The 27,811-nt window shown below is 34.1% G+C and overlaps 1 protein-coding gene and 1 long non-coding RNA gene across 3 annotated transcripts; both read right to left on the bottom strand.

The window, feature by feature from the left end:
• LOC128163453 (proton channel OtopLc-like) lies at nucleotides 1–16,820 on the bottom strand. Of its 2 annotated transcripts, XM_052827061.1 has the most exons (11): nucleotides 16,618–16,818; nucleotides 14,177–14,395; nucleotides 13,296–13,598; nucleotides 12,127–12,381; nucleotides 11,618–11,783; nucleotides 8,442–8,556; nucleotides 7,180–7,384; nucleotides 6,627–6,790; nucleotides 2,522–2,690; nucleotides 1,193–1,321; nucleotides 1–943 (listed from the first exon to the last, which is right to left on the bottom strand). In XM_052827061.1, exons 1-11 carry the CDS (start codon nucleotides 16,688–16,690, stop codon nucleotides 156–158), a joined length of 2,586 nt encoding a protein of 861 aa, XP_052683021.1. In that variant the 5' UTR covers nucleotides 16,691–16,818; the 3' UTR covers nucleotides 1–155. The 2 variants fall into 2 exon arrangements, with proteins under 2 accessions (XP_052683021.1, XP_052683027.1); XM_052827067.1 differs by lacking the exon at nucleotides 12,127–12,381 and having other exon boundaries at nucleotides 16,618–16,820.
• A 2,359-nt stretch (nucleotides 16,821–19,179) lies between these two features.
• On the bottom strand, nucleotides 19,180–20,693 carry LOC128168716 (uncharacterized). Its single transcript, XR_008241434.1, has 3 exons — nucleotides 20,381–20,693; nucleotides 19,687–19,746; nucleotides 19,180–19,512 (listed from the first exon to the last, which is right to left on the bottom strand). It is a non-coding gene; the product is annotated as an uncharacterized LOC128168716 (long non-coding RNA).
• Between the last annotated feature and the right edge of the window lie 7,118 nt (nucleotides 20,694–27,811).

The raw sequence follows: 27,811 nt of genomic DNA, 5'->3' as shown, positions 1-27,811 counted from the left end.
AAAATTGTTTGATTGCTTTATCCAAGTGTCTTAAACATGTATAACCGTAACACAATTGTACTTCATGTATTGATTTTGGGAAAAGGGTTATTTAATCTTGGTCTCTGGTGATCTACCTGTAAATACCAAGCTGTTTGAATAAAATGAGGAGTTTTCTATCTGAATTCCCCTTTTGCCTTCCATGCATACTTCCAGATATGAGACAGGCAGACGGTGGAGTGAAACCTGTAGAATATGGCCAGGGGGACGGAGATGTGGACAAAGATGGCCCAGGCGTCCTCGCCATAGATACTGATCTGGACAGAATTGTGTTCTGGCCGAATTGTCTCGAACGTATTCACAACCCACATACAAAAGTTACAGAGAAGCAAAAACGTTACAAATTCTCGTCCAGGTTTCGTGGATTGTTCCTTGCGGGCTGACATGCGCATTGCTGCGAAAAGAAATATCGTCTGCAAAGCTGCTTGCGTCATCATCAGACAACTTGTTACAATGGTGAATGCCCCGCGTGCTGTATTACCCTCAATGCTTCCAGCTACCATACTAAAGACTCCATACATGAAAAGCCCAAGCTGCGATATGCCGATCAAATTTTCCTCCAGCTTCGCTCGTTCTTTTGAATCATATTTCAAATCTTTCATTCGAAACGCTGCCACGACCGTGCTGATGAGAGCCATCGTGTAAAGTCCGATCTCCGTGCAGTGGGAAACAAACAGGACAGTCATTCCGTTCGGATTGACTTTGACGAGGCTGGCGAACGATTTCAGAGAGATCACCACAGTCACAAACAGTAGGATCCCCAGGAACAAGCCTTTGCTGGAGCTGGAACAGTCGACCGTGAGGCGGCGCCTCCGCTTGTCGCCATTACTCTCCGAGCGTGAAAGAGGCAGGCGTTTAACCTCACTGTTGTACGCAAGGTGGCGCCACATCACATACAAAATTCCTGTAAAAAAGGAATAGTGCTAATGATTTTCATACTTCTGATGGGTTAAATTAAGAAGAAAAAAGAACTAAACTCCAAAAATTACACTTTGACACACTAGAAGAAACTTTGTTAATTCAGAATATGAAATTATGTTATTGCTTAGACTTTTTTTTAACACATAAAACTTTTTAATTTGGTACTTATCACGAATGCAACGATATACTCAATAAAGAAAACTTTATATCTAAAACTCTATAAATATCCTACCAGCACAGATGAGGTTATATTCGATTTTGAACGGGTAAAGGTACGGACTAGTATCTTTGATGATGTTCGCTACAAATTTGCTAGGCATACACGACTTGTAGTCTGTGCTATTGACAGGATTGGATAGGTCTGAAATCAAAGCAAATCATTATCCAAACACCCCGAAAAAACAGGCTTGCTTTACATAACATCAGTGATATATCATAATTTACAACAATGTTTAAGATGCAGTTCATCCTTTTTTAAAACCCAGATTCTTTTTTAGACGCAAATTCATAACGCATAAGTCTGAACTTCCAGCATCCAGACGTGTTAGGCGCAGTCAATCATCTGGGAGTATCGGGACAAGACGCTTTTACATCCTCAATTCTTCGCAAGGACAGCGATTAAACTGACTGATGACACCGAGGTTTTACGGTTTTGTTGAATGGACCAAATGAATGGACTTTTCTTAGAGACCGTAATCGTCGTTAACGACTTTAATTCATCACAGAGTCGGCCACGATATTCTTTCCTTCGAGACGTCCCTAAAATCGCGGCATATTCGTCTAATAAATAGACTTTAGAAACTTCACGTCACTCAGACATCAACACATTCAGGGCTGATTCTCGACGTCTCAAATTATGCCATCGCCTCACAAACCACTTTCCTTAAGATCAGTTTCATTACATAAGGGTCCTGTGATAATTTCATGCGTTTTTAGCATTTCCTTTTGTCAGCAGCATGTACTCAAAAATCCAATCTATTTTTGTTCCACCTAATCAGACAATGCTTAACACGTTTTTCTGTGGTTTTGCAAAGAGAAAGTCTGCAGTCTTCAATGTCAAGGTGAGAGTCTTCTCATACTTATAATTATTATGAAATTAGAAATTAAAAAAAATTGAACAGTCTAAAATAAAATATTAACAAGTGATAGAATCAAGCAAATCCAATCCAGGCTGACCGTAGCTTAAGGTCAGGTCAAAGTGCAGAACAGAACGGAACAGAACAGCAAATACTAGTACATTAAACATTTGCTACAAGAGAAAATAGTTATGCTGATTTCAGCGATGTTTTAACTCAAACTTTTACAATTTATAGCTTTCAAAATTTAGCGTGATTAAAATTTGTTTGGAAAGTCACATTTAATTAACATATTAGATAATACTTTTATTAGATGAAAAAATCCCGTGATATTATTTAAAAATTGAAAATTATAATTCGTTAATAACTGATTTTGATAATGATACGTCATATTCCGCCGAAATATAGTCATATCAAAGAGGAACTTTTTGATCTGGATATAAACAATTTGCGTTCCGTAATGTTTTTTCTGGGGTTTGACTAACCGTGCACGTGGTCTGTGAGATTGGTCGTGACCTTGGTTTGACCTTCCGCTTCCTCGGTCAATGTCTCCAGGGTTTCCACCACAACTGTCCGGTACCACTCACATATATTGGTGGCCGTCATGTGCATCAGACCAAACTTAGCAAGACTCTGGTGAGTCAGCATCCTCATCTTCGAAAAAAAATAGTTGCGTAACATGGTTACATTTTCAATTGAATAGGACACTAAACGATTCAAGAATTTAACATGTCTGACTTCAAATCGTGATAATGTCATGTATGACTAGTCTCTAAATTAATCATTGCGTAATTTGTTTACAATATCAATTAAAAAAGATACTTAATGATAAGACAATTACTCATCACTTCAAATCATTCAACTGGTACGTAAACCTCCTACATTATTTTTCTACAGATTTGCTGAATCTGAATAATCAAGAAGAAATCTAATTGGTTGATACAAATGTGATTTTTAAAAAGAGATTTTCCCCATTTAATGATGAAACAAGTGAAGTGGCATTGCTATAAGGACAGCATTCCATGCATATCACATTGGGTGGTATGAACACTTTATAAATAGTGACTGTTTTGGAGGGTAACAGTTGAAATTGACATCCCGAGAAAACCATTGTCACCCGACGCGAAGCGGAGGTTGACAATTGTTTTCGAGGGGTGTCAAATTCAACTGTTAGACTCCCAAACAGACACTATTCATTTTATTATACTGAATGTCTCAATTCTAAAGAAAATACTGTTTTTATATATATAGAATTGACGTGAATTCTACGGCGAACCGTACGCGTATAATTTACACGCATATAACAATTTGTTGTGTTACCCGTTGTCCAGTGTGTTGCTGAAGCTGAGGGTTATAGAACGGATTATCAGCTGCGTCTAAACCAATCAGATTTCAGTATTTAACATGTAAGTATAATAATATAAATATAATAATATATATATAAGTTCCATAAATGTAACAGCTTTTGATCATTTAGTATAAAACTACTAGGCATGCAAGTAGGGTTGGATACCGTTAAGGATGAAACGGTACGATACCATACCGGTATCTTTGAAATGATACGGTATTTTTAACGATACGGTACTAGACCTCAATAAATGAGAATGATAATTATTCTTTTCAATAAATGTGATTTTGATCTTTCAGTGTTATAATTTATAAAGAGAGTATAATATATATACAATAACATATGAGTTAAAATACAAACTATGTTTATGCTTCAATCTTTTAATAAAAGATTAAAAGACAAATAAATTGAATCTGATTCTCAAATGTTTAGTAAAGTTCCTTGTGTTTTCCCCTTTCCCCAGGCAAAATAACTGGCAATTGTTGCAAACATCACCATCTGATTTCCTACTGAAATGAGACTAAACAGCCGAGCGGTTTACCCGGTTGTCAGCCATTGTTTGGTCGCACTAATTGACGAAACATCAGAAAATAGAACGGAAATAAATAAAAAACTTTTGCTCTAGTTTGTCTTTTTAATTTACATATATTGTCAGAATAAAATTAAACACCATCATTGTAAATGTATTTTTTTTTTTAAATTTATGCATTGATTTATTAAAGTATTGGCAGCCGAATCAAGGATCGTACTAAGAATGATAAAGCGCATATTTCGTCAATTAGCCTATCCTTTTAATGCGCAGAAAATTCGATTTTAGCAAGTCTGTAATCGTTTTTTAAAATCATTTTAATTGTATCAAAAGGTTTCAAAGATACAGAAATACCGTTATTTGTACCGGTATTAAATGAAACGGTATTTTACCGGTATTTTTAAAGCAAGTATTCGGTACGGTATTGGTACCGTGTACCGGTATCCAACCCTACATGCAAGAGACACTTATATGAGAGTCTGAGAAAATAAGAGCCTGTCCAGTTCTCTGAAAAGGACAGCAACCCTCACTAGCCTTAAATATAGTTAACCTCAGCATTAGTCGAAGTCGGACTCATCCTGCGAAAATATGGTGAAGACTCAATAAGGCTAATACATGTACATGTAGATTTGGCGAAAAAAGCGAATAATCAACACGAGAAAATGCATTTACATACGTGCTGATTCTAATATTGAACAGTTTGATATCTTTCAGAAGTCCATGTGACACACAAAATATCCGTATACCACATCTCTTTTTTTTCCTTTTAGAAATTTTAGATAGGTTGTACAATTATCATTCAGTGACAAATATATGTATATGCATATATTTACACCTACCAAGTATAACTACCTACTACCGGAAATTGATTGTAATTCAAAGACAAGACTGAAATCTATACGATCCAGTTCTAACTAGTTTATCGATCGGTCGAAATCTTCAGAAACTTAAATAAAATCTCGGACTGCACGAAATAATAATGATGATATCAGACTCAAATCTCATACAAGACGACTTGGCTAATTCTTTTATATAACGACCTGATGCACATTAACAATAGTTTAGTTAATTTTACTCAATTTTTACGATCAATTTTTTAATTTGTTAAATGATAGGAAAATAAAATGCTTTTTTTTGGTGATTCCTGCGGGTAATGAATGTAGCGATCATTGCAGAAAAAAAAATTAACAAAACCCGCGGATTAATCAAAGGAAGCATTTTATTGTTTAATTTTAAAAGTCCTGATTATCTACGACTGTATTCTCTAAAAAACCAAACTTTCAGCCGCGTGTAGGTAATTCAATATGTAATACTTGTATCATCTTTAGTTACATCACCTCTACCAAAAGGACACAAGAGCTCACCATTGAAACGTGGGAATCTAGATAGGAAGCAGAATGCTACTTCTGAATTATTTTTTGTTCGTCAAAAAAATTAAATTCAAAACATCAATGATTATCATTGGTGTGCTGAATGTAGCTTTGTTTAAAAAATTGCACGCTAAACATCCTCTTATATTTACTGCAGGTTGTTGACTTGTCAAGTCAAATATCTAAAGAAAAATGAACTCATTAATTTATTTTTTTTGTGTAGGACAGCAAGCAATTGTTCACACACACACACCCACCGACCCACCCACACACACACACACCCCTTAAATTTACAAGCGTACATCAAGAGTGTAAGGTTGTTGTCTTTAAAAAAGGAAAGACAGTCCCCATATAATAAGACAGCGCAATAACAACACTGTGATGTTTAAAGTGTTGCTCGGCCCCGTCAATGCATTTTGTGTTTTGAGCTGGATTCCATAATCATTGTTTTCAAGGTTTGTTGCCTGAATCTGACAGTGACAAACGACCTTAGTCTCATTACATTATCAGCTTGACATTTACAGCGTAAAAAATTGGCCGAGATTCCAGAAAATAGTACAACTCACGAACTGGTCATTGATTTACAGGAAATCAGTTTAATCCGTGCCTTATTTAGCTACATCGTGCCAGTAAACGACAATGTGGTCTGTTAACTTTAATATTACTCGGAATGTTAAGTCAAATCTGGCTAATGGACTACAAATTTGTAGGAATTTGATAAATGTGGAAGAATGTATCTGATGGAAGTAACTCAAGTAAATAATTGATTTTGAATAATTTGATAATATGGTCAGGAAATTTGGGTAGACAAATGCATAAAACGAAATGGTAGTCAACTCAATACTTTAAAATCATTGCAAAACGCGCACTATTCTTTGCTTTTATAAAGTCGCAAATCTATGAACAAATTTAGTTACATATCATATGATTATAAAAGGCTCGTCTTACATTTTGTTTAAAAACATGTGAACAAGATGTAGTACACAATAGAAATGGAAGTTGTAAATTGGAGAGTAATGACTTACTAGAATATTCAGTCATATGTAGTCACTCAACTATGTCAATACCTGGTTATGTCCAGTGCTTTTCAATTCCTGTTCAATTTTTTTCTACTGCTATACTTCAAGCAAGAAATTCTTAAAAATTTTTTGACTTTTTATCGACACTTTACGATCAAATCATGCAAAATCATTTACATGTATCTAGTTTACAACTAAGACCATATTTAGAAAAGCAATCTATCAAGTCAAACACCATAATTCTGAGGTTTTAACTCGGTTTACTCTTTGAGACATTGTAAGTATTTAATCATCTAAGTTGTCATTAATACAAACATTACTTACCTCAGCATTATTAAAGACAAAATACAGCTGTGAAAAGGCGAACACCATCTTGACGATATAAGTGGCCGCGGCGATGCCGGGGTAACAAGAGTTCGGGTTCCCGTAATCTTCGAATTTCTCGGCTATGTAGAGACCATCCAAGATCATTCCGCCAACACCAAATCCTGAAAACCCACCACCCCTCTTGATTAACTCTTTGAATTGACTTGCACAATGTCTTAGAATTTATATGGTTGACTTGCACTTAATCTTAGACTTGACATGATTGTATAATTAAAGTTTTAAAATTGACCTGAACTAAATCTTAATACTGACAGGTATAACATCTAGAGTTGCCATCGACTTACTCTACAGAATATTGCAAATCTGATACCTATATCTGTATTTCATCTTTATAGGAAGAAACTAGTGATATTAATATAACTGACACTTTAACACCACCATTATGATATGTATTACGAAGTTAATGGATGAGTAAACCAAATACTTGATGTTCTTAGATTTTGAACCATTTTCACTATGAGTTTCAAGTAAGCTTTGAATCGTTCGTTACCTATCGCGCCGAGTCGAAGGTAGAATCCACCAGAATGGCCAACGTTTGAAAAGGTTACCACGCGCCGGAACATCGGTTGGCTGTCATGGAAACTGAGTCTGCGCACTGCCTGCCTTATGATTTCCCCGGATCGTTTCCGGAGGAGGAAGACATACACAAAGATCAGGAAACAAATGCTCGCGGAATAAATGAATATATAAAACAGCTGCAATAAAAATAATATACATATACATTAAATTACGTTTGGTATTATATATTAACAAGTTTGGTATTTCAAACTTGCTTCATTCGTGTTTGATTTGATTCGGGGTTTTTTCAATCCATTATTCAATGTCTAATACATAAGGATAGAAAGATTCTTTGCACTTGGGATAACACTAGTATTTCAACATAGAATTAAATGAAAAAATCCGTGCTTTTGTGAGCTTGTCAAGAATATTTTGCAAAAAGTTTTCAATTATAGAAAAAAAACTAGATCGTTCTCGTTGCGAGCAACGAGTGGGTCTTCCGTCCGATTTTGAGTAAATGAGATAAAATCCTTCACTTTAAAGACTAAATTGTTAATCAACCCCAAAAAAATTAGGAAAAAAAATTTCGGCACTCAGGGCTTGAACCCAGGTCGCCTGGGCACATGTCCACCACTGTAACGACTGAGCTTATCGGACTCTCGCTTCAGGAATTTGATGCTTAATATCTCGGGAACGCATCAATCGATTTAAAAAAAAAATTACATATTCTTAATAAGTAAAAGAGTCTCTATCAACCCGTTAGAAAAATATATATATAAAGCAAAAAGTTGAAAAAAACGATTTTTTATCTTTCCTTTCGGTGACGACCGGAAGTGACGGCGGACGATTTTATGACCATGTTGCAACAGGTAAGTGGATGTCTATCTTCACTGAAAATTTCAGCCCTATATCTTTATTCGTTTTTTGGATCTCTAGCCGACAAAATTGACTTTTAAAAATCGTAAACGGACGATAACTTCCGACCGGAAGTGATTATCAAAAAATTGAAACGGCGGTACAAACTTCAGATACCGACACATCAACCCTCAAAATTTGAAGAAAATCGAATGAGCCATCTTCGAGAAATCGCCTGCACAAAATTTGTAAGACAAAAAAAGAATAAAAAGAATAATAAGAAAAGTGAAAAAGAAACAACAGAATAAAAATTCAGCGGAAGACCCTAATGATGTGAAATATCCGGTTTCTTTAATATATTTTACCAGACTTGTGAAGAAGAATCGAATATCCATCTACCTCAAACGACAGTGGCCTGTTAGCCTTCAGGAAGGACTCGGTCATTGACATCACAGATCCGATGACGACGATAAAAGTGGCATAAAGGACACTCAGAATAGTGGTCACACAGTTCCTAGAAACAACACTGGTAGATTCAGTCTTATTACAGGGTGCTATAACAACACTGGTAGATTAAGTCTTATTACAGTGTGCTATAACATCACATGGTAGATTAAGTCTTATTACAGGGTGCTATAACATCACATGGTAGATTAAGTCTTATTACAGGGTGCTATAACAACACATGGTAGATTCAGTCTTATTACAGGGTGCTATAACAACACATGGTAGATTCAGTCTTATTACAGGGTGCTATAACAACATATTTCCGTAGTGAGTCAGCAACTAACCTAATAAGTGTTTTGTTTTCTCGAGGACTATCAAGCGACATATTTATTCACAAATAGCGATGATTTACGCAAAGCTATGTACAAGATGCCTTACATCTCGTCCAATTTAACTTATTTAAACTCTTCAAAATTTTCATCTCACCTTTCAAATACTCTTTCAAAATCTTTGCTTTACCCATGTTTACTTACAATGTTTTGTTGCTATTCAATTTCAAATGTTTTCTCCCTTTTACCCTGCAGAGATTTGAGCAAATTTTGACGCTGCCATTTTGTTCTGTTCCAGACAAAACAATGTGACGTCAATATTCTAAGGGCAACTACTCTAATTTCAAAGAATTTCAAAGGGCAACAACTCCAAATACTTTAAGAACTTACCGCATGCAGTTTATGTAAAAAATACTATGAAATGTCGAAATGAGTAAGCGAAGCGTCGACCAATGACGGCCATATTGCCTAATATTATTTCTCACAGAACAAATATAGAGATATATGAGGCAATCACGTGCTATGTTTAAACCAATGAAAATGTGACATTTCAGTCCAAGGGAAAACAAAGGGTGTTATAGCAACACTGGTAGATTCAGTCTTATTACAGGGTGCTATAACATCACATGGTTGATTCAGTCTTATCACAGGATGCCTTAACAACACTGGTAGATTCAGTCTTATTACAGGGTGCTATAACAACACTGGTAGATTCAGTCTTGTTACAGGGTGCTATAACAACACATGGTAGATTCAGTCTTTTCGCAGGGTGTTATAACAACTCATGGTAGATTCAGTCTTATTACATGATGCTATAACATCACATGGCAGATTCAATCTTATTACAGGGTGCTATGACAACCCATAGTAGATTCAGTCTTATTACAGGGTGCTATAACATCACATGGTAAATTCAGTCTTATTACAGGATGCTATAAAAAAAACCCAGGTAAATTCAGTCTTTTTACAGGGTGCTATAACAACACTGGTAGATTCAGTCTTATTACAGGGTGCTATAACAACACATGGTAGATTCAGTCTTATAAAAGGGTGCCATAACAACACATGGTAGATTCAGTCTCATTTGTGGTGCTATAACAACAAATGGAAGATTCAGTCTTATTACAGAGTGCTATAACAACAAATGGTAGATTCAGTCTTATTACAGGGTGCGATAACAACACATGGTAGATTCAGTCTTATTACAAGTTACTATAACAACACTGGTACATTAAGTCTTATAACAGGGTGTTAAAACAACACATGGTAGATTCAGTCTTATTACAGGGTGTTATAACAACACATGGTAGATTCAGTCTTATTACAGGATTCTATAACAACACTTGTAGATTCAGTCTTATAACAGGTTGCCATAACAACACATGGTAGATTCAGTCTCATTACAGGGTCTTTAACAACACATGGTAGATTCAGTCTTACTACAGGGTGCTATAACAACACATGGTAGATTCAGTCTTATTACAGGGTGCTATAACAACACTGGTAGATTCAGTCTTATAACAGGGTGTTATAACAACACATGGTACATTCAGTCTTATAACAGGGTGTTATAGCAACACATGGTAGATTCAGTCTTATTACAGGATTCTATAACAACACTGGTAGAATCAGTCTTATTACAGGTAACTATAACAACACTGGTAGATTCAGTCTTATAACAGGGTGCTATAACAACATATGGTAGATTCAGTCTTATTACAGGTTACTATAACAACACTGGTAGATTCAGTCTTATTACAGGGTGCTATAACAACACATGGTAGATTCAGTCTTATTACAGGTTGCTATAACAACACTGGTAGATTCAGTCTTATAACAGGGTGCTATAACAACACATGGTAGATTCAGTCTTATTACAGGGTGCTATAACAACACTGATAGATTCAGTCTTATTACAGGATTCTATAACAATACTGGTAGATTCAGTCTTATTACAGGTTGCTATAACAACACATGGTAGATTCAGTCTTATTACAGGGTCTTTAACAACACATGGTAGATTCAGTCTCATTACAGGGTCTTTAACAACACATGGTAGATTCAGTCTCATTACAGGGTGCTATAACAACACATGGTAGATTCAGTCTTATTTTCAGTCAACTTTTTTTTTTACTTTTCAAATGCAAATCAATAAAAAGGGTACCTGTAGAAAAATTCAGTATAATTACGCATTCATATACTTTTCTTTCGTTCCAATGCCATATAATGGAAATAATTTTTACGAAATGTATGAAATCATACTACAAATCATAAAATCAAACCGTATTCTTTTTGTTTACCGTTGGCAATTTAAGTATTTCAAACACTAAACACAATATATTAAAAAATTAATTCAGGAAATTGCGCTAATTTGTACGTTGGTTTGGGAACAGCGTGTAGCCCCCTTTGAAAGGGCTAGGTGGTTGGGGCCATTTGAAGACTATTTTAATCTACTCTGTTTAAAGATAAAGAAAAAATGATCGATTTTTACGGCTAAAATATTTGGGGTTTTCTTCTACACTCAATGTCAGTTTTTCGATGTTCAGAATGTTACAATTCATTGTTAAATATTAAAAATATTAAAGATGTGTGTAACCTCGGCAGAAACATTTACTAAAGTATGAAAATGAGAACCAATATCTGTCATTACTTTTGTTGTTTTGTTGTTGTACTATTTTATTTTTCTTGACTTATGTCATTTTTCTAACGTTTTATGTACTAGGGTCTCCAGTACCACCTATTACTCAAAGACTTCAAAGACAAGCTTAAATGGTAGGTTGCATTTCTATTTGCACTCACTTTAATTCTGGATTAAGCTGCAATAGTTTGAATGACTTGGTGCTCGACTCCACGGACTCTGAGTGAATGAGCGGGATTTTCTGCTCAAGCTGAGCGGTCGTCTCCAGGCCCTCATCCTTTAGAAAATCCACACGGAGACTGTCAGCGTTCACTATGCTGATTTTTCCTGTCAAAGAGATCATCAGACACGTGTTCAACAGAGCGGGCGCTCGGGAGCGCTTGCCAAAATTCCCCAAACATGAAACAGGAATTTTGGCGAGCGCTCCCAAGAACCCGCTCAGCTGAACACGCCTCACATGTACCCGTATATATGTACACTTCTATATCAGTAGATCAGTGACGTATCATTGCTGGGATACAATAAGTTCTTGTAATCAACTTGCATTAAATTAAATTTGATATCATTAAAATCAAATCTTGATAACAACTGTTACATATTTTCTAAAATAAAAACCACAAAAATACGCAAAAAGCAAATAAAATATTGGTTAAAAACAATTCGTAAATACCCGAGTTTGATTGCTGATCACCATTCCTTATATATGGGGTAAGGAATGCTGAATCATCACTTTCAAACTTGGGATCTGAGTCTGAGTACAGGCCGTTTTGAACACCTCTGGATGGACCTCTCTTGTAGGAACTCTCGGAGCTCTCGCCTTCTTTCGTAGATGCAATAATGCCATGCTTATTTTGGAGACGGTGAAGATTTCTTTCGGAATAGGCTCTCGGTTTACTTTTTAACAACAGTGACATGTGATCTAAAGCTGATATTTCAAACAGTTTATATAAAAACCAGAACTTAAAAAGTTGGCACGATTAAAATATATACATAAGTTTTAATTTGACATAAGCAATAAAAAAAGTGGCAGACTAATGAGAATAATGGATGCATTTTTTCTAGAAGTTATACATTTGATTTAGATTTTAAAATACATTAACTTGTTTTTTGGTCCGGAGATGGACCATTATCACTTGTAGATATATCACGTTCAAAAAGTCGGAAAATTGAAAAGACAGATTATCAAAATGGTTATTTGTTTTATTTGAAAGAAACAATCTAGCAAGGCACTGAAAGAAACAATTGAAAAGAAGTTAAGACATAGAAAAAATAATCGTGTATTCAAATGTTCACATGCTGGCAATGAAACAAACAAATATAAAGAAGATATAAAAAATTACAGAACTACAGGGTGATCATATGTTTGCATTGATTGACCAACTCCAAAAAAAAAACTTGGAATGATAAGGTATTAAGATGTTTCAATGCCTGAAGAACATAAAAGAACTAGTAAGACAACCTAGTAAGGCCAAAGTATTGTATCGAATTGAACATAGAGCCATTTTAAAAAGACCTTGGACTTTTGGCAGAAAGTGACAACATTCGATTCGATGAAGGCGGGGTCCGATCAAGCTTAACTGTCCAGTCATTGGCTAATGGATCTGAATACATTGAACGCAATGACACTTGCCCGACCTTATCCAGGGATGTATATTTCAATTTAAACAGCGTCAATTTCACACATTCCGATTTTGACAGTCTATGAATATTAATGAGCTTCTAGCGAATTAGAAGAAAGGAGGTCAATATACAGCAAACTGAATAGAAACATCCCACCGAAAGTTTAAGCTCTTGTTAAAACGGTTTTAATCTGTAATTTTTAGTGAACTGGTTAATTACCTGGTAGGCTATGGTCTAGTTTTACTCGATTCAGCCACCTGGGATCTCGGTTGGACGGGGTGAACTTGAATCCCTTGGTTTCGGGTGACTCACCAATTGGAGGGGTTTCCTCGTTTTCTGTCCAGCCCTGGCTTTGTCCACTGGTCTCGCTGAGGCTGATATAGGACCCCTGGTCTGTTGTTGTATAGTCCGACACATCCTCTGGGTACACAGGTGTGGGCTTCAGCAGAGATTTGGTTCTTGTTAAATCTCTATCCGAAGTAAATGATTTTAAATCTTGCAAGTCCGACATTAAGACAGAATCTGAAGTGTAAAGGCAGGAAACATGCGCATTGGTCAATTTGTTAATAAATAATATATACTGCGTACATTTTAATTTGAAGCACAATATAGAAATCATGGAGGTGTTTTATATACCAGATATTCATTGTTTACATGTAAGACAAGAGTTTTGTTCATTTCAACCTCTTCGGAAAAACACATATGGAATTTAGTAACGTCATCGGATGTTTTTAAAAATGTTAATACAATTTAAAGATATTTCCCATTTAGTTTTTAGCATTGTCTAGACATCCTTGAATGTCTCTTCCGTTGTTTGCGTCAGGGTAAACATGTATCGCAGAATGTAGAAACCTCACTATAAACATATAAAGCATTGCCCTACACAGCAAGTTTTATGTAGGTTCCACAAGAGCCTACACAATACATTTGTTTTTCTGCTTATTGGAAGGGTCCAAGAAATGTTGAGATTGTTATTTTGTCAGACTGCTGAAGATCCAAAGATCTTAAATACACAATTCATATCTTTCCTTCCTTTAATTTAATAATAATGAGTCACAAATAATATTCACTGGGCATTCCAGAAGTAAAATTATAGTTACCTTCACTCTGTTGGCTATGTTCTCGGTTGAATTTGAGACTCTTGGAGTGCCGGGGGGTGGGGCGTGGCCGCCTTGGGGGTCTCTCCATGCACTCCACGGTCAGACTCCTGGGTCGCAGCTCGTCCTCACTCTGATTATAGCATTGGTTTACTTTCTTCCTCTCGTTTGCTCTGGTCAGTCTCTCGCGTAGTTCTTTGTTTGTGTCGTATATAAACTTACCTATAATTTTGACAAATGAACCGTGAAAGGAAAATAAAGTTCAAATTTGACGGTTTTTAATCAGTAGAAAAATGTGGAAAAGTTTGAATCTGTTTCGCAAGTATCTTTTTGAATCTTCATCTTGTTGCATATGTTTAGATATATGATGAAAATATATAATATGCCCCTCGACGGCGATAAAAATATAATATAGTATGCCCCTTGAAGGCTCAGTTACATTGAACTCTATCTAATATTTCTAAACCTGTGTCGACATTTATGGCGTTTTAATGTCAATAAACGATGAGATGTTTTTACAACCTACTAAAGCATATTTCTTAAAATATGATTTCATATTTGATATCCCTTAATTAATATATCATATTAACTCTTGCGTTCGTAAACATTTTCATTCACTGAAGATCATCGGCGTTCTAACTGTAGAAAACAAGAGGCCCATCGCTCACCTGAGCAACAATAGGTTTGATAAAATCAGCTTAACGGAGTCATATGGAAGCTATCTGGACAATGTAGTTTTCATGTAGACCCTGTATAAATGAAGGTCAATATTTTATGCCCTGGATATTCTTTTGTTTATAATCAAGTCCCATTTCTAATAGGATGATTTAATATCTATATCACATGTTGTGCATTGCAGTTTTCCAAAAACTTAAACAATTGTTTAATATATATGGGATATAAACCTACAATATTTTCAATAAATCCTTATTAGTCCCCTACCGGTTTTCACCGGAGGGGACTATAGCTTTCCTGTGCGTCCGTCTGTCCGACCGTCTGTCTGTCCCACTTCAGTTTTCCACACTTTTTTTCTTTATGCGTTTGAGGAATAATATGAAATTTGCTGAACAGCTTCAAAATGTCAAACTACAGATCAAGTTTACACTTTTGTAGCGTCTGGTTGACATATTTTCGAAAAAATTGATTTTTTTCACAATTTCCACAAACCGGTAGGGGATGTGTATTGCTTATGCGATACTCTCAGAATGCTTGTTATCTTTCGTTGAAAAACAGTGTGGCCCTTTATTTTCGCAAACTTGATTCCCCTTTACCCAGTAATGCTTTGTGCAAAGTTTAGTTGAAATTGGACCAGTGGTCCAAGAAGAAGTTGAAAATGTAAAATGTTTACGGACAGACAGACAGACAGAGACTGAAAGACAAACAGACGCCGGACAAAAAGTGATCAGAAAAGCTCACTTGAGTTTTCAGCTTCACACTAACGGAGTGCAGTATGTTGACCAAAAGCTAAAGATTCAATTGAAGCCATAAAATTGGTTGAAAATATTTATCGTAAAAATTGAGATTAATGTACTTCATATTAAGACATGCGATTATTTCAGGATTTGATATTATTTTCTAAATTGTGAATCCTGGGTTTCAACTGACCCCGAGGGAGATTCTTTGGTAACAAATGGAAATTGCAGTGCAGCGAACATTTGTATTAATAAAAAATGCGTTATTTGTCTTAGCTTGTAGTGTAATTTTTTTCTCAGAATGTATCTTAACAAAATAACACAGTATGAGGAGAACATCCGCGCGAGCAATTTCGCCTTGTTTATTAGTTAAGATAAACTAATTCTCTTCCATACGGCGAAGTCATTAGTTTGCCTGTCAATGTACTTTACAACATATTATGTGTCTCCCAATCATATCTAGTCATTCTTTTTGCACATGATTTTCGTCCATATGAAAACAAATCTGATTTAATCATCCTCCGCTGATGTGTTTTAAATAATAGGGGATACAGCTGGATTTATACAAGGCAATCCCGACAGCCAAGATATAAAAGATATAAAAAGACTTTACTTAGAGCATGTTAGTCGTCTTAAATGTAAAAAAAAAAAACCAATACTTACATGTACGTAATGAAAAAAGCTATTAATATTTTGATAATAATGATTAAACTCTGAAAATATTTTATCATAGTGGTTTTCATTGCAAGATCAATGATTCTTTGATTCCGTGGACTTTGGACCCCCCCCCCCCCCCCCCTTCCCCTCTCGCATCATCAACCCTTAAAATTAGGAAATCATACAAGTTAAGTTAATATTATATTGGACAATTAGTAGAAAGTCTAGTTTACATTTATTACTATTGGTTTGTTACTATTTGCAGTTATAAGTTTTACACGTTAACTTGTCAGAAATAATGGTAGCTAATGAAAGACGTTACAAATATATAAAACTGTAAAATCAGACTAATGCAGGCAAGCTTCATGTACTCACAATTGTCCAGGTCCCCGACGCTGCTGGAGCGCCGGAGCGCCCGGAAGTCGGTCAGCTGTACACTGTCCTCCATCTCAGCAGCAGGTGCGCGATACAAAGAGCTCACTAAACATCTACATGTAGATAGGGGGACGGTGTCCTTGAAGGAAATATTAGCTCCAGGCAGAAGACGGGTCCAACAAGATAATTTATGACACAAGTCATCAGAGGAAAAAAAATAACACGGGAGTGCAAGCTTCGTTTAATATTTTTGTGTTTCAATTCGACACATGGAGTGTTTTAAAAGTTGAATAATGACCTATCTAGTCTTATTCATAATTTCTTTAGCTTAACAATGAATTTGTTTTGACAAATTTTGGCTGTAATTGTTAAGTACTTTATGCAAATATATGAACATTAAAATCTTTCTTATGCGTTTTGAAATGTTTGTGGGTTTTTTTTTATCTAAAAGGGACACTTTGATGATACATTGTAAACTAGTAAATTGACACAAAGTTTGGAAAAACCCCTCTTACCGTACTTAACCATAAAAATTGGTTTTTATTATACCGAAAACTACCGACATCAGGAACAATAGTATCTATATGCTTCTTCCCTATTTCTTTTAAACAATGATAAACCTTTGCTAATACTCGTATTTAGATTAAAATATGTTTAAGACATAAAAAACGCTAATTCATTTTTATAATGTTTTCTGTACTTTCAAATAAAGAGCACCAGTAAGTATCATGCTTTTACTCCCAGAAAACTCGAAGGAATACTTTTAAAAATCCAGTCTTTTACAATGTCAATATATGTAGTCAAACTGTTTTGTTCTTTTGTTTACTTGTCCATAAAACTGGAGCCTAATATACTCGATAATCTTAAATAACTTGAGAAATGAATAATTATTTATTGACTTAGAGCGATGAGTGAGATGTCTGCAATGTTTCTTGATTTTAAGTTAGGTTTTCTTAAAAATCTTGCTCACGATATTTAAAAAAATATAACAGACTGGCGTATAAAAAACATGATATATCTTCGTTGAGCCTCCACAACAAGATGCGAAAGGGGACAGTAAAAGTTAAGTTTATATGACTGAATTACATGCCATCGACGCACAGCCGATTCAATAAAATGAATTTTCATTATAAATACTATCAGCTTTTTAAATGTTAAAGTTTTTTGTGTGATATAAGTAAAAATTGTGGTTGTTGTTTTTATTACTTTTTGTTGTTGTTTTTATAAAATAACTGTTTAAAGTTAATTCTGTAGAACTAAATATTGTTTTTCCATTTTTTATATTCAATTAACTCGGGGTAATTGCTTCTACGGAAATTGACAATAAAGGCAATTCAATTTCATAAGATTAAATAGCAAAGAGAGCATGAAATCCTCCAGAAACATATTTGGCGAGCAAGCTCCTTGAGAGATCAAAAGATCACCCTCTAGGTGGGTGTTAATAACATTTCTTGGCTCTGGCACCTTATCTTCAAAGCAATAATTAGGTTGACGATTCAACCGCAAATGGAATTATTTTCTATACTGTTGAGAAATCGAACAGCAAAATTGTATTTCTCCCCGATGAAATATCCATGGAATGGTTTAGAAAATCTATATTTTTTAACCTAAAAAATGTGACGAACCGTTCATGTTGGACAGTCTGAAGCGTTTTGATAAAGACATTACGTCAAGTTCTGTTTGTTTATCCCGATATATAGGTCAGAACATGATACCCCATTCTTTAGTGGTATGTGATTTGTATATTTTTCAGTTCAAATTCAGCTATGTTAAGGGCGTCCATACAAAAATAGCGATATTTATCACATAAAATGTTAGCCTTTGAACAATCTTAGTATTCTACTCCAAACATTTGTTCAACAAAGTGATATTTTATCGATTATAAAAATTAAATAATTTGTTATCGGATGAGCAATTTTTTAGCCTCTTGGGAATACCCTGTCACGTGATACTGCTAAAAATAGATGAACCAGGAATAATACGAAAAAATGCAAAGTGCAAGGGCATAACATAAACAAATATAGTTATTTCTGTTTCTAATTTGTAAAATGAACCTTCAAAATTTCGAAAAGTGCTGGGAGTTTAAAATATTCAAGTAAGAACAATTATTAAATTCAATGTAAACAGTGTATGAACAGCAATTTACTGGGATATCCCGCAATTAACGCTTATTTATATGAAATGCGTAGCGACTTCATACAGCTCCCAGCACTTTTTGTTATAATAGGGATACAATGGTAAGACATGGAAATTTTCAATATATTTGATCAAGTGTATGCCCTTGCACTACTGCTTTTTATCTGACCCACTTTACTTTCAGCGTCATTTGCGTGAAATTCAAACGCAACACTGACTAAGATCATGATTTTAATTTTCATTCTTAAAAAAATTAAACGCTGTGAATTTCACTAAAATAATGTTAAAATGTTGTTTCTGTTCACACCAATCATCATTATAAAATTGTTGAAATTGGAAAAAAATAACTTCATCAGTTGCCTTTATTGGGGGGGGGGGTGTAAGTGTTGAGTTTGTAAATATTTACACATTTATGTTTCATAATAATTTATGTTACTATGCTGGTGAATAAATTCTTTTAATGTATTATCAGGTTTACTTTTAATCATAATTGATATTTTAGTACTAATTAAAGAAAGCAAGAAGAAACAATATATCAATATTATCAAGAATTTATTTTGATAATCAACTTTACAAATACTATAGAGATTGCTTTTCTGTGACAAACTGTTCAACAAGATTAGTGTTTTCTGATTTTTAGTATTTTTCAGTCATAATGTGTAATTTATGGAAATTGACAATTCATCTTGCACACTACATGTTCTTCTCTTCTGTCTTTTTGATATTAGGAGGTAGTCCAGTTGATAAGAAAACCAATACCTGAAATGATGAATATATATCAATTTCAAATTTCATTTCAATAGATATCAATGCAAATTATTATAATAGGTTACATTAGTATCATTATCAATATGATATTAAAAAACAACAAACTAAGCATGAAGTTGAAGTTAGTGAGTAAAAGAAATATTTATATACATTTGTAGTACCTACTTTTTATCAACATCCCAAGAATTAAGTGTTTTCAGTGGACCATCTACTGCCTAAGTAACCCTGAAAATGAATAATGTGTCATAATTAGCAAGCTATTGTGTTAAAGATAACATGAAAATGAAACATTACTCTATTATTGGACATATTAATGGCGGTTTCAATTTCAGTGATATTACAACAGGCATAATCAAATGTTTATTTTTTTAAATGTGTGGAAATTCAGTTTGAACACACTTTAATTTTGTCTTAAATAAAATTAATTAGATCTTCATAAGAGAAGGCTGAATAAAAAAATACATTTCGATTTACTTAAACAACATTACAATCTTGTCTATAATCATTCCAGATCCTCACAGTAATCCTTGTAGTGCTAGCACATACAGTGTTTGGCCATGGCCTTTTTATTGTGTACTTTGAACATGGAGGACATGCGATCTAATATTATCGCGATATGAGACCAGTAAAAAGCTACAATGAGCCTCAACGCTCTTTATGATCAAAACTAGCGAAACGCAGAACAGTTACTTTGCCTGACTGAGTCACCAAACTGATGTTTGAACACAATATTACATGAAAAACAAATGTAAATAAGTAAACAAAATCGAAGCCGAGGAATTTCACTTCGTTTCCGTTCCATCCAACAATATTAAATAATTATAAAACAATATCTAGGGGAAGTACAGATAAATCCTACCTTGTTCAGTTGAATCCTATGCCGATTTCTGTCCACGCTGGTTGTAAACGAGTTAAATTCCGAGATATATCACTGAAGTCCACATGTTTATTCTGATCACAGCTGCAAGCGCCGATGTGACGTAGTCAGCCTCGACACGTCATCAGACGACTTAGGAATTTCAAGATTTCGCGAGATATAAAGAATAGTTTATGATTTTATTTCAGTACACCTTTCTTGAACCATTCAAACCCAATAATTAATCATATTCATTTTTGTAGATGTTTGTTAATTACCGAAATACCCATATCTCGTAAAATCTCATGAATAAGGGGCGGGGCTTATGCAAATTTTTGTAAATCACACGTGGTAGAATTCTTAGACCTTCCTTAACATAGCTGAGAAAGCAGATTCCCGTACGTTGCTCTTTGTTGACACAAAATGAAATGATAAGGACACAAATTAATGCTGGAAAGAATTATAATTGACATTTTTTTTCAAAATGAATATTTGGGAATAGATGTCCTAGAAGTTGTAAAAAAAAAAAAACAAGGTCCCATGGGGCTACATCGCTCACCTGAGCAACAATGACTTTAAAAGGGCGTTCAAAATATGGCCCCTCGGTAGAATAACAAAATATAAATATTGTAATGTATTCGAATTTTACACTTTTTTTGCATACACTAACTCTTTGACATTGTACCTTTATGAAATAATACTTTTACTGAGAGTAAGAAAATCCTACGCAAGATATAAAACTAAACTTTTGTAGGGGTACAATGTTAACTTCCAATTCCTTATATTTTCGTTCTGCCCCCTCCCCCACTTTATAAAGCGATCATAATATATGAGAGCATATAGGTACATTTTCTTCCTCAATTACCTTACTAAGGAAACAAAAAATGGCTTCAGATCTGTGTACAAACATAGAGTTGTGAACAAAGCTCTGTATCTTGCTTATAATTCAAAAGCTTAGCACTCAAATATGGTTAGTAAATAGAAATTATAAACAATTAAACATAAGAAACATGCATTATGACAAATGAAGAGCACAATTTATTTCTCAAAATGAATCATATACATGTATAAACCTACTTAATTATTTCCGTCAGCAATATTAAACTCTATTTAAACTGAATAAACTCGAGAAAATGCTGAGCATCTCAACAAAACACATTGCATTAATCAACCATTACCCAAAAGATCATACCAAATTACCAAAAGAATTAATTGTATTTTAGTACTTTGTTAATACATCAGAATTTGCGCAGGTAAACAGTCAACTGTCTGATTTACCGAAGTCTCTGTTTGATTTGATACATAAAAATTACAAAATTCAGGCGAAAGTTCTCAGGTTACAAAGCATAAATAATGAAAACGAAACGAAAATCAAGACAAGCTAACACCACCGTCATATGTGAAAACTGTCAACGCATTGAAATATTTATCCTCAATTTACTTCACAAAATAAGCACCAATGTATTTTGCATTTTGCATGTTTCAAAGATTCCCTTCGCACGCGAACTGTTCACAACAAACAAATTCATCTTTGTCCGATCGACCCGTTTATCATACGTCATGGCTGCTCTAAACAAAAAACCTCGTTTTAGAAGAGTGGAATTAAACATGAATTATTAAGTTTCTTCTTAAATAAGTCCACAAACCCGTAAAATGTCGACCCAGGTTTGTCTACCAATTTTACCAACTTGGAAAACAACAATCGTCAATAAATTCCAAAATACGCATTGTTGTCTATCAATTTTTATAGCGAGTACAAATATACCGGTCTGTTACATATCCTGAAAATTTCATTGACATGGTTCATTATTATCGACGTAAATTGAAAAATCTCGATCTGCCCGGCTTTTTTTTTGTTCCCGGGTTTGCCTACCTATTTTACCAAACCCGAAGCTATAAACTAATTGAAACACCCCTTTCTTATTATCATTTTCGTAATAACTCAGATTTGAAACAGAATTAGCCCATAATTTTTGCAATTGATATTTTCTTTTCCATAAGGATTATTTATGCTAAATTACGTTGAATTTGACTCTGTAGTTCTTGAGAAAAATATTTTCACATATGCACCCCCTTTTTCCACAGTTTCGAGGTTTTCTTCGCTTTGAATAAAGATCGGTCTTTCAATTCTGCAATTTATATTTGCCTTTCCATAGGGATGCTTTGTGCCAAATTTGGTTGAAATTGGCAGAGCGGTTTTAGAGATGAAGTTCAAAATGTAAAAAGTTTACAGACGGACGGACGGACGACGGACAAAATGTGATCAGAATAGCTCACTTGAGCTTTCAGCTCAGGTGAGCTAAAAGCAAGAGGCCCAGGCGAGCAAACTTAACAGCTATGCCTTCGATAAAAAGAACAAGTAGTGCAGTAAAAGACTCTTTGTTCATTAATTAAAATTAACTCAATATGTCCGTCTCTTTTTGAGAGAGAGAGAGAGAGAGAGAGAGAGAGAGAGAGAGGAATAAAAGTAACCTTATATCTACCTAAACTGTCCATCTTAAGACAGGTATTTTAGAACACCTATATGCTTTTACCAAAAAATAAGTAAATCTTGATTAGTTTGTTCATGTTTTTGATTCAAATCATAATAATTTCAATTAAAAACCAAATTTTTATTTTAAAGGATAAGATACGTATAAGTCGTAATAGATTTGTATTTTTATAGTTTGCCAGTCCGTTTGAAGGGGCTTGGTCACGATTTTGGTCAAAAATCATTTTTCCGCTTTTAATGTTTACTATGATTCAGAAGGGCATTTTAAATAGGCAACCGAAATTTGAGTGTCATTCGTTGAGTTATAAACGATTAAACAGCTTACAATTCTTTGCTACGTAAACAAAGCTTTTGTTTACATTTTGAATGTTGAATTGAAAATTAGTGTTAGACCTAAAATGAATGTTTCAAACATTAGAAACTGTTTTATTATGGTTGAAATGAACAAGAAGATAGAGAAATCGGCTTAAAAAAGATTTTTTACTGGTATGTTGTAATCATAAACAGAGTACGAGCCGTATTTACATGACAAAGAATTGTGAGCCCTGTATCTTGCGTAAAACTTTAAGACTGGCTATTAAATTTCATTTGATCATTAGAAATGCATTCCTAAAGAATTGTAAATAAATAAACCCCAGAATTTGACCAAAATCGTCACCATGCCCCTTTATAAATGAATAATAGACTCCTCGTAAGTTACATGTGGTAGTTACATATTGTTCATACCTTTAACTTAATTCACAGGTGAAAACCCTGCTCTTGAAGGGAAATAAGTCAATAACCAACTTCTAATCATGCTACATTTATATTGACATGCTATTTCTTACAACACAAAGACTTTCGTGCTGACAATTAATCATAATTTCACTAAACCATGGTTTGATGCGCAATGCCGGGCAGCGAAAAGAAAATATTACCAGGCTTAACGTATTCAAAAAACAAATATCGAACCCAAGAAAACTGTGATGGACAAATGCTAAGGTTACTATTAAATTGTTTACTTTTTATTTATTTTTAAATAATAGAATATATTTAAAATACAAGAGGAAATCGAATAGGTGTAAGTTATACCTAAACAATGTTTATCTAATATAAACATGAAAGTTTTAGTAATGATTGCCAATCTTGATTATAAGAATTGTCAGATTGTGCAAATAGATTATAAGTAGTTAGTATACTGAAATTGATAAAAGTATGCCAGGATACGGTAGGTAAAGAAAATATTAAATACTAGTAATTGAAATATAAATATATTGAAATATGTTTTGTATGTATATATCGTATTGAGATAATTATTATCTTAGTCAAACAAGGTAAATACCTATCACTGCCACCCTTTACATTGTCTATTAATGAGTTATCTTTTAAGATAAGATATAGTTAATAAGGTTTATTTTCAAACTGTTGTGTAATAACCGGTAAAATAGCAAAAAATTAGAGTTTTGTCTCCTTTTGCTACCAAACAGCACAAAAGTAGGCCATGGTCTTTAAGAAAATCTTTAAGCAATCTATCACAAGAAATTCTGCAATGTTGTGAAGTGCACGAAATCACTGTTTAGATTTAAGAATCGAAACATACTATGAAACCCAGCGTTCCCCCTGAAAATTAGGTCATTCTTCCAAAAGATTAGCAAAATAAAAAAATAAAAAATAGGTCTTAACGGTCACCTGAGTAGCATATAACCCATACACAAACTTATCGAGGAGTCTCATATATGCATTTAATTAGGTTTCATTCTGGAGTAGAAAAATTATAAATTTGTAATGACGACCACCTCACTGCCTGAAATCTTTCAAAAAGAACTATGAAACCTATATTTTTTGCGAAAAACTTAAAGATCTGGTCTACAAAATCATGAATTCAGTTTTCCTTTCAGGTTTGTAGGAGTAATTTTAAACACTATATGCATTAACACCTATACATCCATTTTGGCCCTACCCTAGAGTCAAAACCCATACGCCAGGGGACATGAAATTTAAAATTTAGTAGAGGACTTCCTGGTAAATATAATTATGAAGAAAGTTTTTCATACAGATAAGCGAGAATAGAGAAGAAGATGTTTAAACATTTTATGCCTTAACACTATATTGCCCCCCCCCCCCCCCGAATGTCCTGAACCCCTCACCCAGGGACCATGAATTTCATAATTTAGATAGAGGAGTTAAAAATTAGTGGGCATCATAGCCAGTTATTCAGTTTTTTGCCTACATGTGTGGTAGTAAAGAAGAAGATTTTTTAAGATTTGATACATTTTTAATATGTGGCCATATTGGCCCCACCCTGGAGCCTGAACCCCTGACACAGGGTTCATGAATTTCACTATTTTGGCAGAGGGCTTAATGGACATTATTACCAGGCATTTAGTTTTTCACAAATGTATATGGGAGTAGAGAAGAAGATTTTCTAAGATTTAATACATTTTTACTATATTGTCATATTGGCCCCACCCTAGACCAAGAACCCCTGACCCAGTGGCCATGAATTTCTGCAACCAGTTTTTTATTGCTTTTTTGGCCCAACCTGTGGTCCCCCGGGGGTGGTAGAGCCATGAATTTCACAATTTAGGTTCCTCTTACCATAGATATGCCTCACACCAAAAATGGTAACAATTAGCCTTGTAGTTTTTAAGAAGTTAAAAATGTAAAATGGTTAACGTACGACGGACAACGACGGACGAAAACGGGTAGCAATAGGTCTCGATATTCCTATATCGGTGTATTTTTGGTGAAGTTCCTGCAGCTGTTTTCTCTTATTTCTTCCGGCAGTTGGTTTGACATCCTTAAGAATGAACGTTTTTTCTTTAGAATGTGCAATCTCCTCATAACCATATCCTTATGCACTTTACTAGAGAATTGCACACAAATTGGCCTCGGAAACTTTCTTTGGATATTCTTGTCTCCCATCCTGTATAGAGCAGCAATCTGTAGATTATCGACATCCACCTCGCGCATCTCTAGTTCTGTCATAAACACAGCCTTCAGAGTCTTGGCTAGGGCTTCTGTATTGTAATTTCTGATAGATTAGTTATACCTAAAAAATAAACATAATTGTAGTAGAAGGAAAAATTGACAGTGTATCTTTAAAAGAATCGTAATTCTATATGATGACATGTATTCTGAAGCATTGTTTGCCAATTCCATTTCTCCAAATGCAAATTGAGATGAAATGCCAGAGGATGTCATTGGTATAACAGCATTACGTGCTCCAATTAATTTATATAGTTAATATGAAAGCATTGGTCTACAAAATATATATAAACAAGTGGCTAACAGGCCTTAACGGTCACATGAGTACCAAAGCCCATACACAGACCTTTTGAGAATTCTTATATATGCATTGAATTAAGCTAAAGTAAAATGTATAAAATATGGTAACGAGCACCACCTCGTTACCTAATCAAAAAAGTAGAAACATGTAATTTTTAGATTATAGCTGACAAAATGGAATAAGCAAAATATTCTCACATTGGTGAAATGTGTAAAATTTATTATTTTAATCCGTCAGATATTTACAAATATGCTTGTTTTGAACTGACTGAATTTTAGCTGAGCAAAGAGATTGGAGGTTGGGATTACATGTTATATATGAAAACGCAATGTCTCGTCCAGCACACAGAATTAGAAGAAACTGTACATTAAATTTGCGACAGTCGAAATTCAGAAGCTGGTACAAATCTTGACGTATTTCTCTCTGTAACAAGCAGCTTCATGCGCTAACGAATGTTTTTTCTGATTCAATAAATTTATCTTTATATTGTCATTTCGAATCTGTTAATGACATTTTGTGGTAACGAACAGTGTGCAAAATCTATCGTCTCAAGTGTTAATAATCCAATACTAGATTCAATCAATTCCTGGCGAAAATCATTTGTACATATTTTTTTCTGAGACGAAATAAAGATATAGAACACCCGTAATTTAATCGATCTATATGTATTGTTTGTAGAAAAATATTCAAATATCCAGTACATGTTAATACATTGATCAATAGGCAATATAAATTTTAGACAAAGTTAACCCACTTTGAAAAAAAAAATTCAAAGTGCGTTATGAAGGTACATCAACATTTTTTAGTATCGGCACTCTTAACGAACTTTGAAAAAATATTTTTATCTCACACATTCTGGAACTTAATATCTAATTTGTTGATAGTATGATGATCTGTTAACACTCGTGAATGTAATATACCGTATATAGAACGGGGATAAGAGTGGGGGTTAACCAAAGATACAGGTCAAATACCAGTGCATCATTTAATTTATTACAAAGTAAAGCTCTCCTACCCCACATTTTTTCTTCCAAAACATATATTAGCAACTTTTTGTAGACATTAAAGATCGGAAAAAGAAATATGCTCTGTATATGTACATGCAGTGTTATTGAAAAAAAACGAGCTTGCCGAACAATAATTTTTCCATAGGTATGTTAATGAATCTATATGTTTCAACAGTAACCCTCTTTTCGTATTCTAATCAAATAAATCACTTCAATGAAAGAATATTAACATTAACGAACATTAAATTATTATAAACTTAAAAACAAGCATTATGATGTGGGTTAATTTTCTCGCACTGATCTTCTAAAAGATCATATTGTTTTTGATAAACAGAACTTAGGCATCCTTTCTTCACATACTATTTGCAAAAAGCCAGTTGAAATATATTATACATTCAACACCATTTTATATATATATATATATATATATATATATATATATATATATATATATATATATATATATATATATATATATATATATATATATCATATTCGTTCGGGCATAGCCCAATATACCAGATAAGAGGCTAATTTGCTGCATACTCAAAAAAAGGAAAATGCAGTTGCTAAGCGAGGAAGTTTATGTCATATTTGGATAATTCAAATATCCCGAATTGTTCTTTGTGTGTAAATTGTCGATATTGTCTTATAAGAAAAGAAAAAAA

The sequence above is a fragment of the Crassostrea angulata genome, chromosome 1, assembly GCF_025612915.1.
Source record: "Crassostrea angulata isolate pt1a10 chromosome 1, ASM2561291v2, whole genome shotgun sequence".
Lineage (NCBI taxonomy): Eukaryota > Metazoa > Mollusca > Bivalvia > Ostreida > Ostreidae > Magallana > Magallana angulata.
The sequence above is the reverse complement of the archived record's forward strand: the minus strand, read 5'-3'. Positions and strand labels throughout refer to the sequence as shown.